Raw genomic sequence first — 10,574 nt, forward strand, 5'->3', positions numbered from 1 at the left:
CTACTTCCATCAATAATAAAACGTGACAGTTTTGGAAGCGATTCATTTCAAAAACACAACAAATCTTCACCTTGGATGAGCTTTCAGTGAACACAGAGGAGAGAGAGTCCAGACTGAGGGGGAGGTTTTATTCCTGGGAAGCTCCCCAGGTTCCAGCAGCTCATATATTCACATAATCATTAGGACGGAATGTTTGGACCCACCACAGCCTGGTGCCGATTGTTCTGCCGGCCAGCAGACTTGACCGCCGAAGCGATCCTGAGGCCGAGACCAGGGACAAGTCCACCGGCACTGATACCTGCAGCAGCACCACCTGCTGGTCCAGCACTCTACCAGTTCCTTCTGGTCACTGATCTCCACCAACCTGCCATTCTCAGACAAATAAAACCCCGGTCCACATGTACAGTTACTTCCCTCTGTGGTTGGATGGTGAACGGACGACGCAGTTCTCAGCTGATCTTGACTTCTGGGTCAGCAGGTACAGGTTTACAAAACTTTCTAGATTTCTTTTTCTTTCTAAAAACTCTCCAGGACTGGAGATGGCTGGTTTCCAGGAGTTTTCCAGGGTCTTCCTGGCCGTCTCAACACTGATGGTCTCCCAGTTCCCCCGGTTGGCAGCCAGGCAGCTGGAGTCCGTCATCACCACAGCGGGCCGGCAGCGTGTGCTGGGTCAGTCCTGGATCTTTAGAATGCCCCTCTTCTCCAGGTCGTTCATCTCTTTGAGGATCAGAGCCACGTTGTAGCGCAGCTCCTGGAACCTGGACACCGGCACCTGAAGAGGAGAACAGCAGCATCACCCACAGTCAGACTGATACTGGTGTAATCTGGGGGGTCAGTTCTCATTGTTGACCCTTCAAGTCCAGGACGGGGTGGGGAAGCAGACTGGACTTCTCAGGGTGTTATCACCTTTATTTGAATGTTAAAAACAAAAACTGAAGAAGTCAGATGGTTTCTGGGGGGGGGGGGGGGGGTCGACGGCGATGGTGGGTTGACTGCGATGGCGGCGGCTGCTACGACACCACCACAACATGGAGGCCCTCAGTGGGCCGGTTCTGGCCCTGGGGCCATGTTGTGCGAGTCCCACAGTAATTGTGAGTCTGCTTTCTGATGGCAAAGGTTCCGGCGCGGTGGTTTGTAGCTGTGCTGGTTGACGGACGCCAGCCTGGTCCTGATCCAGTCAGCAGCAACTATCAGGTGGCCATGCGGTGCATCGGCCAACAGAACCTGTGCATCTCACCTGTGATTCTGCTGTCATCTGATGAGGGGACCGCTGGACCAGGCTGCCTCATGGCAGCTGTGCTGGAACTCAGGCTCCGTCTTTTTTGGGATGAGGTGGCAGATATGGCGTGTGGCGCCCCCTGTTGACTGGAGCGCCTCACTGATCCATTGAGGTATCAGTTTTTTCATTTGTGATAAAAATAACAACACGTTTTATTCGAAGGCACCTTTCAAAGCCCGGAGGTCACCTGACAGAAGAAAAACCAGTGGAGCGGACACAAAGGCGTTGTGGGGGAGGGGGGGGGGGCGATGTTCCTCAGCTCAGAGGTGTGGAGGAGTGAGGTCATGAGTGGCCTGACAGGTGAGCAGCGGGGTCTTATAGTCAAGCTTCTGGAGATCAGTAGAGGTGTGGTCATGGGGGTGAGAGCAAAGATGGCTGCCGGCACTAGCAGGGGGAGGGGCCGTCAGCACAGGTCAAGAGTTTCTATCCCATTCATGTAAATGTTCCCTCAGCAGCACAGCCCAACCTGGCGGACCCAGGAATTATCTTCTGGGTTCCAGTCAAATGCTTTCCTAACCTGACCCAGGGTTTCTGGGACAAAGACGAGTCTACCTGGAGGGGTTGAACCTCAGCGGTGATGGTTTCATGAGACCTGAGTGGATTTGTGTCTTTGTCCCGAGTCTCCTGCTTTCTGCCAGGAAACTTGCAGGTCTGGATCCCACAACACTTAGAATAAATAGTTGTGAGTTCAAAAGTTGATTCTCCCTCACTGACGAATCCAAAGTACCTGACAATGCAACTGTTAGTCTGGACTCGCTCAGTGTTCACGCCCCGCCAGGTTCTGTTCTCCTCACCCTACGCCTCCACCTCCACACGTGTGACGCTGAGGGGGAGGCTCCAGCCACGCCCGATCAGCAGCGCAGCCAGAAGTGATTCAACGGTTTAAATACCTCAAAGCGGTGGAAGCTTCCATCTGAAAGTTTCATCTGCATCAGAACCGACGGCTGCAGGGCCCTGGCCAGGGAGCTGGGGGCAGAGGACATGCTTGTGAGCAGTCGCCGTGCTAGCAGACTTCCTGCTGAGCTGACAGTCATGAATGTTCTAAATACTGCTGATCTCAGTCTCCCCGAGTCTCTGCTGGGGTTCCATCTTCTCCAGGGGGGGTTCATCTCCACCCCACCACCCTCAGCTGGTTCTTGGGCTCGTCCGGACACCCGACAGAGGAACTTCTGGGACGAGAGGTTCAAAGACACAGCCGCTCTCGGCGCCGTCCCTGTCTTACCTCGAAGAAATGGCGACGTCAACCCTCCATCTGAACTCCTCCACTGATGGCAGGTGGGGATCATTGTCAGACGTCGCCGCCTCGAGAGCCACACGCCTGCAGACACCACAACACGTGAGACTACGGTGAGACTGCAGTCAGGAAGGAGATGGAAGCTCCGCTGAGGTTCAGCGAGTGGTAAAAACATACCGAGTCCCAAAAACCACACTGGAGAAATCGGTGATGAACTCCTCCGGAATCCTGATGCAAGACAGAAAGGCAGAGTCAGCACGATGGGGGAGCTCGGACTGAGGAGGGAGCAAGAGAGCGTGAAGGAGAGTCTTGCCTCAGTTCTCGGAGATCTTCTTTGAAGGCCTACAAGGAAACACAAGCTCAATATTTATTTCTGCATTTATGATAAACAACAGTCAATATTTGCTCTGCGTCTGAGTATGGTGGTTAACCTGGTCGAGAGACGGCGGCTTACCCTCAGCATGCTGCGAGTTACGTGAGGTCACAAAACCCATCACACCAGGGAAAAGACAACAGCAACACAGGAGCACACGAGGGCGTCACAGCAGGAATTCTGGGAGGTTTTCCACCTCCACAGTGAACAGCTTGTAGTCATGGTGCACGAAATATGTGGAGTTCAGCCATCGTGAAAAACAACATGAACCCTGGCACTTATTCCGCCACTAGGCGGCAGCACCCGCGGCCACCCCAGCTTGAACCCCTCTGTCTATTCACTCCATACCCTTTCACACTGAAACACGCGGGTCAAAGCAGGTTTTTGAGCCCGCGTTTACTCGGCATCAGGGCTCATTCAAGCTTCCAGCAGACGCGGGTCTGAGCTCCTGCTGTGCGGCTGCGTGCCTGTGTTTTTCTCTCTCATACGTCATCGCGCTGACAACATCATCATTACACGTAAAAGTGAGCCGGGGTGTCCCAGGCTGCGTTTGAATCGCCAAGTAGCAACCTACGTCGTCCTCCTACAACCTAAACACGGCGGCACCATTCAGACACCCTAGAAGATTGGTGAAGCACGACCTCTGCTGGCAGAGCACCGATACTGCAAATAGGTAGACAGCACCAACGGAAGCCCCACCTGCTGGCCTGGCTGTCACACTGCATTCCACTCTGAGCACCTTTCACTCAGTCTCTATTATTAAGCACATTAACACACCTGTAAAGTTTAGTCATCAACGACTATAAATGTTAGTGCTGCATAAGAATGGGAGACTGTTGGTGGTGCAAACTTGACTTGCGCGTCCACAAGTTTTTAGGGGACGAAGAAGTAGTCGCGGTGCATTGTGGGCCATGGGTTGCTCGCAGGATGCACCTGAACCGACCTACAATGTGGGCGTGTTTAGGCTGGAATTTAGGTTACAAAGTGGGTCGCTTCTCACCCCAGTTGTGGTTTCGGACAGCCTACGACCTGCTTGGCAGTTAGGAAGCAGCACCATACGGTTGTGATGTGAAGATGGCGGTACAAGTTGTTTATCAACTCGGTGGCGCCTGCTCAGTTCACGTCAGGGTTCCCGGTTGGTGGGAGTTCCCCAGCAGAGATGAACTCACCTGAGATCATCCTCATGGAACTGTTAGAACAACAGGAGTGGAGTGGCGTCTGGGGACATCAACAGGAGACTGATCTCATGGCAGAGGCCCAAACTTTATTGAGACATGAGTCAGCAGCTCTCACAGCCCCATTTTTTTTATTTTTCCAGAGCTTCCACAATGACAGCCTGACAGGCGGCTCAGTGACAAAATCAGAATGAACCTGAGACAACGCGGGTTGCCTTTTTCTCACTGCAGGCGAGCCGAGCAAAGCCGCTAAACACCCGGGTCGCTTGGAGGATCGGTGGACGCGGGTCGAAATGCAGAGTCGACCCTTTCAGAGTTCACCCGTGTTTTTGGTGCAGTGTGAAAGGAGCTTACGGTTCCCCTCCGGTCTAAATCCTCGCTGGTGTTGTACGTCGCCTTGGACCAAAGTATCTGCCGAACGAAACTGTACAATCATTAACTTTATCGCTCGTTTACAGACATAATCGAGCTAAACATCTTAACTGATTTACCGCCCACACCGAATGAAGCATCCGTGATAACTCTCGTGCCGCTGATTGAAGACTCCCTTAACTTTCCTGCGAATGAACCCGTGACAGCTGCAGCAGGCTCGGCTGGCCCCGCCCCGTTGTGACGGCAGGTTAAAGTGTGTCTCCACGGCTATTTGGTGTTACCGTAGAACTCCCGGCGACTGCTCACCTCCTGTTTCAGCAGTGACGTGGGGACGCGGACGGCCTCGGACAACACTCGGTGCATCCCCGCCACGATGAGACCGAGCCTCTCCTGGGGGAGGACGCTGCTCTCTGCCAGTGCCTTCATCGCCCCCCTGCAGTCCCTCCCCTCCAGGGCGCTGACCACCGCTGCAAACACAAGAGCAGACCGGCGCATGAGGACGCTCCTGCCACCCCCCTGCACGCACTGGGCCGCCTCACCCCCACTGGCGGGCTCCCAGAATGCTGCGGGATTTGATCGCTCCGGCTACGTCATTCGCCGTCAATAACTGCTGCTGGTGACCTCACATAGTACGTAGATAAACAAACCAGCCTTGTAGCAGGGATTCAGCCCGCGCAGCTGCTTGATGTGTGATAATGCTCAACTGGCATGTACCCTTCAGGAGTTTCCGGAACGTTTCCTGGTCCACATCCTTCAGGTTCCTGGACATGGACTCGATCTCCGGTGGTATTCTGCCTCCCAGGAAGCTGGAGACCTTGGCGGGGGTCAGGGACATGGCTGGGCGATCCGAGCGCACACTAAGTAGCCAAACCACCAACACGAGCTCAGGTCCGACGTCTGCTTAGGTCCTTCTACCTGGCAACTTCCGCCTTCAGTCACGTGACGCGAGTCTCGCTCCCGGGAGTCTCGCGGTGACAGCAACGATAACATCGGGGAAAAGAAAGGATTTGCAGATGGAGGTGGCAGAAATGTCCACCGTGTGAACGACAAAAGGTTCGTGTTGTTGTTGGCGTTTCTACACCGTCGTTTATTTTGGCGCGCTTCGGTTCCACCAGAACCACCCCGAGGGGAGGAAGACGAGCTCAGTCATTTTGGGCTGTTTGGAGCATTAGCAACTAGCTAACGATAATCGCTGTCGCTGTTACGACACAACCACCAACTCTCCCGAACGCGGAGACGCGCCTCCAACCAAAAATGGAGAATTGAACGAAGCCGATCAGCAGGTTTAGCTGTTAGCTAACGGGGCTAACGGGACAAGTGATCGATAAGACGAGACGGACGTGGGAGTGGGTGACATCTAGTGCTGGAGGATAACAATATCAGGATTTACTCAGTATTAGCACGTCACCACACACACACACACACACACACACACACTTGTTGGGTAACGTTAGCTGGACCAGCCTTGAGCCTTAAATTCAAATCAGTGTGTGACATCAATCTGGTGGGTAACTAATCTTTGTTCGGTCAAACGCGTAACCATGGGAGCGAGAGAGGGTCATCTAGTTGATCAGCCTGCTGCCGTCCATGAAGACATTCTGTGGTTGAACTCTGACAAAAAAGCCTTCAAAGTTTTGGAGGCAGTAAAGTCGAAGCTTTGTAACGTCTCCTGACAGAACGTCAATCATTTTGCGGTCCTCGTGATCTTGGTAACACCTTCTACTGTTCTTGGAGGCCTTGTTTAGTCTGTCCACTGTTGCTGTGTTGTGTCTGACATTCTGCATCCGACTGTTTTCACACCCGTCCCAGGTGCAGGTAACCATGTCTGATTCTCTGTATGAGAAGTTTTTGGCCCCTGAGGAGCCTTTCCCTCTCCTCTCCCAGAGGGCCAACCTCAGCGACGTAGGGACGCTGGATGTCAGTGACTTTGGATGTCAACTCTCATCCTGTCACAGGACAGACCCTCTGCACCGCTTCCACAGCAACAGGCAAGCTGTTTGTGTGTGTGTGTGTGTGTGTGTGTGTGTGTGTGTGTGTGTGTGGACATCAGTCACCTTTACCATAATTGTTTAGGAACTGAAGCTGTCATATGTTGAGGTCTCCGTCTGTGGTGATCTCTTCTCACCTGCTACAGGAGCGCTGTACTCCTCGTTGATGATCCTCTTGTTTTATTGATGAGGAGATCCAGTATTTTGAAAGGAACAAAAAGGGCCAACACATGACCATAACCTCCTAGAAGGGGGCACCTGGTCCTTGTTGTTGTCTGACCAGAAGTCCTAACCTCAACCTTCCCGTGTTCCTGTCAATGGACCAGATGTGACAGCTCTACATTTCCCATCATCCTCTTGTGCTGGAGCTTCCATCTTTGCTCAGACATTTACCCTTGAACTCTTCCCACTGAATGAAAGGGTTCCCGTTGTGAGTGAAGATGTTGCTGCACAGTGATTCCTGGGGGTTGTTCCCCTCCATAGAGGGGGGAGTACTTGGTGGGGACAGTGCTTGGTCCATGCTAATGAGCTGCCTGTGCTCTCCAGGTGGAACCTCACTTCCTGTGGAACGAGTGTTGCCAGCTCAGAGTGCAGCGAGGAGCTCTTCTCCTCCGTGTCTGTGGGTGACCAGGACGACTGTTACTCCCTTCTGGATGACCAGGAACTGACGTCTCTGGACTTGTTCCCAGAGGGCAGCGTTTGCAGCGACGTGTCCTCCTCCATCAGCACCTACTGGGACTGGTCTGACAGCGAGTTCGAGTGGCAGGTTGGTGGAGAACTACGAAGACTTGCAGGTTCAGCTGAAGTCCTGCAGGGGTCTCTGTTCTTCTGTCATTTGTTTGGGTATCAACTTCTGAAACAATGCACTAAAACTTGTCACGTTTCACCCCAGTTGCCAGGAAGTGACATCGCCAGTGGCAGTGATGTTCTCTCTGACATCATCCCAAGTGTGCCAAGTTCACCTTGTCTGTTTTCCAAGAGGAAGCCCAAGGCCCACCCTCATCGCAACCTGGATGAGCTGCCTTGGAGCGCCATGACCAACGATGAGCAAGTAAAGCAAGCCAACACCTTTCTGTACTCTGGTGGAGTGCTAGAGTGCTAGAGTACTAGAGTACTTGAGCCACAGTCAGTACATGTAATCAAATGTCAGAACAAAAGGAAGGAAACTGTAGCCTCCGTGTGTGTGTGTGTGTGTGTTTGCAGGTGGAGTACATCGAGTACCTGAGTCGAAAGGTCAGTACAGAGATGGGTCTGAGAGAGCAACTGGACATCATCAAGATCATCGACCCCTCGGCTCAGATCTCCCCCACCGACAGTGAGTTCATCATTGAGCTCAACTGCCTCACTGATGAGAAACTCAAACAGGTGAGCCCCCCCACCCCCGCTGACACCTCCAACCACTGCCTTCAGAGTCAGGACTCTTCTTAGGGTTGGAGCACAGGTGCAGGTCTCCTGCTGTTGGGATGAATTGAAGATGAATCGATGGAGACTCTGACGCGACGGAGCTGCAGCACACAACCTCAGGGAATTGGCGCCTTTCGCCATCTTAATTTGGTCGCTAACATCTGGGGAGTCTTGCGTGCCACACCATTAAATTAGTTATCCACCACACCATTAGCACGGGGCTAAGCAGAAGCAGTAAATCAGGATGGCAAAGATGGCGCTCCAGCACGTGAGAATGATTTGCCAACTGTGTGTGGTCACCAGGTGCGTAGCTACATCAGGGAGCACAGCCCCAGGCAGCGCGCCAGCAGCACCAGGGAGGGCTGGAAAAGGAGCAGCCACAGCAGCGCCAGCACCGGCGGTGTCAGTGGCGCCAGCAGCAGTAACGCCAGCATGGTCAGCTCGGCCAGCTCCTCCGCTGGGTCCACAGCCTCCAACTCTGTAGCTGGTAAGACCGAGAAGCCTGCTTTATTTATCCACAATATAACATTGAATTTATGGACACAGCCTTCATGTTGGCGCTCTTGGTTGTAACGGATTTCGTGTTGTGTTGAAGGTGGTACAGCGTCAGCCTGTAGTGGGAGCAGCGTAGCCAACATCAGCAGAGCTCACAGCGATGGGAACCTGTCCAGCGCCGCAGAACGTATACGAGACTCTAAAGTACGCAGTTCTTAATGATAGTAATATTCTCCATAAGTTGGGAAATATCAAAATGGAGTCTGTTGTGCTTACAGTTGTTGTTGTTGCGTCTGCTGTTAAACATCCATGTTCACATCATTGCTGTTTGTCTCCTCAGAAACGTTCCAAGCAGCGTAAGCTGCAGCAGAAAGCACTCCGCAAACGTCAGCTGAAAGAACAGCGTCAGGCCCGCAAAGAGCGTCTTAGTGGCCTGTTCCTGAACGAGGAGGTGCTGTCGCTGCGGGTGACGGAGGAGGACGACCACGGCGACGACCTGGACATACTGATGTGACACCAGTGAAGGACTCAGTGCTCCCTCTACGCCTGCCCTCCGCATCAAGACTCTAACACCAAGCCCACAGGCAGATGGCTGCACGCTTTAGCTTTGCATTAGCTAGCATGCTAATAGCACAAGATAGGCAGCAGGAGCTTCTAAAAGAGCTGGACTGTTTACGCTGTACTGCTAACGCTAAACGATACTAGGAGGCTACACACACCAAGAATGCTGCTGCTTACAAGTTCAGCTTCATGCAGTCATATGAGGGTTGCTAGTAGATGCAGAAAGGGCAGGACTCCACTGCTGTGATGGAGACACCACTGGCAGACCGACCGGTCAGGCAGCGGAGGGCGGAGCTCGGCTTCATTATCACCTGCAGCTGTTGTCCAGCAAGCCAGGAAAACCAAAATCCAGAACTTAAAACCTCTGAAATGTGAACAAGGTCTTGAAATGGTGACAGGTTGAAGTTGAGGCCCTGGACCCCAGTGAGCTGCAGCTGGGCCAGGAAGTGAGCTGCAGCTGGGGCAGGAAGTGAGCTGCAGCTGGGGCAGGAAGTGAGCTGCAGCTGGGGCAGGAAGTGAGCTGCAGCTGGGGCAGGAAGTGAGCTGCAGCTGGGGCAGGAAGTGAGCTGCCCTGTGGTCTGTCTGCTCAGTGTTGTGGTGCCACGTCACTGTCGAGGCTTAGAGGGAGCACTGAAACGCGGCAGGGTTTCTTCGCGTCAGGTCTCCGTGCAGCTGCGTATCCAACTGGCGTCATCATTTGCAGTGTTGTAAATACATGATAATTACTGCTTGCTCCATGTTGCTGACAGGTTTAACTTCATTTTTTTTCTTTGTGTGTGTTTATTCTGACAAGTTAATGAACTCATTGGTCATCAAAGCTTAAACGCTCTGAATGGCATCATTTCGTCTTATTTTGTCACGTTAATGTCTCGTTCTTGAGTTGAGTCGTTGCCGCCATCGTTTTAGCGACTTGTAGCGACCACGATCTTTGGTAGGTTTCCTAATGCCGCACATGCAGGTACTCCTGCTGTCAGAACCGTCTCCTGGGAGGACCTGGACCTGGTCTTCAGTCTGACCCCAAGGTTTCTACACTTGTACGGCGAGCCTCTAACTCAGCTCCCACAAGCTCCTTCCCCGCATTCTGACATCGGTCTCGTTGACAAACCACCAACACAAAGACAAGCCTTTCGTTGAGTTCTAGTCTCCATGTTTCTGTTTGTACTCGCTCCACCTGGAAGGAACCCGTGGTTCTCCTCGCTGTAACGTGTTGGTCTCTCTCCTCCATACATGTTCCTCGCAGCAATCATGTGAAAAGCAGCTCTATGTATTCTGTAGAATTGAATCAGTAAAACTCTATTTTGAAAATAAGATAATTTTGAAAAGTAGCCTGGCGTGATGCACCGGTTACCTGTGTAAATAAAGTGCTGTGTAATTGTTGAAGATTAATAAAGTGATTAAACATCAACTGACATGTTCTGACACACGTTTCTACCATCAGCTGCAATAACAGATAGAACTCTGTTCCCACGTGACCTGAGCTGCTGCTGCGGCTGCAAATGTTCCACCCAGAGGTTCTCAAATGTTCTTGCAGTGTAAAATCTGACAAATAAATCATGTTGCATCCGCTCACAGGTCTCGTGGTTTTCTGTCTAACAGAACTGATATAGTTACATAATAATGTATAGACTTGGGCCAGATGGCTTTGCCTGGAGGGAACGCGTTTCCATATCTGATGGAAGTCACTAAGACATCC

General features: G+C 52.4%; 2 protein-coding genes across 2 annotated transcripts; one reads left to right on the top strand and one right to left on the bottom strand.

Annotated features, from left to right (window-relative positions):
* Window positions 1-89: 89 nt before the first annotated feature.
* Window positions 90-5,699, bottom strand: commd5 (COMM domain containing 5). The gene is made up of 7 exons (XM_086222879.1): window positions 5,148-5,699; window positions 4,740-4,900; window positions 2,827-2,855; window positions 2,691-2,741; window positions 2,502-2,597; window positions 2,170-2,245; window positions 90-772 (listed from the first exon to the last, which is right to left on the bottom strand). The coding sequence occupies exons 1-7, from the start codon at window positions 5,266-5,268 to the stop codon at window positions 671-673; spliced, it is 636 nt and encodes a 211-aa protein (XP_086079005.1). The 5' UTR covers window positions 5,269-5,699; the 3' UTR covers window positions 90-670.
* fam199x (family with sequence similarity 199, X-linked) lies at window positions 5,183-10,457 on the top strand. The gene is made up of 8 exons (XM_086222875.1): window positions 5,183-5,486; window positions 6,243-6,421; window positions 6,968-7,187; window positions 7,314-7,472; window positions 7,625-7,786; window positions 8,129-8,312; window positions 8,421-8,524; window positions 8,661-10,457. The coding sequence occupies exons 2-8, from the start codon at window positions 6,255-6,257 to the stop codon at window positions 8,832-8,834; spliced, it is 1,170 nt and encodes a 389-aa protein (XP_086079001.1). The 5' UTR covers window positions 5,183-5,486; window positions 6,243-6,254; the 3' UTR covers window positions 8,835-10,457.
* Window positions 10,458-10,574: the final 117 nt, after the last annotated feature.

Source organism: Aulostomus chinensis, chromosome 13, assembly GCF_037954235.1.
Source record: "Aulostomus chinensis isolate RoL2024-O1b breed Wild chromosome 13, RoL_Achi_v1.0, whole genome shotgun sequence".
Classification (NCBI taxonomy): Eukaryota; Metazoa; Chordata; class Actinopteri; order Syngnathiformes; family Aulostomidae; genus Aulostomus; species Aulostomus chinensis.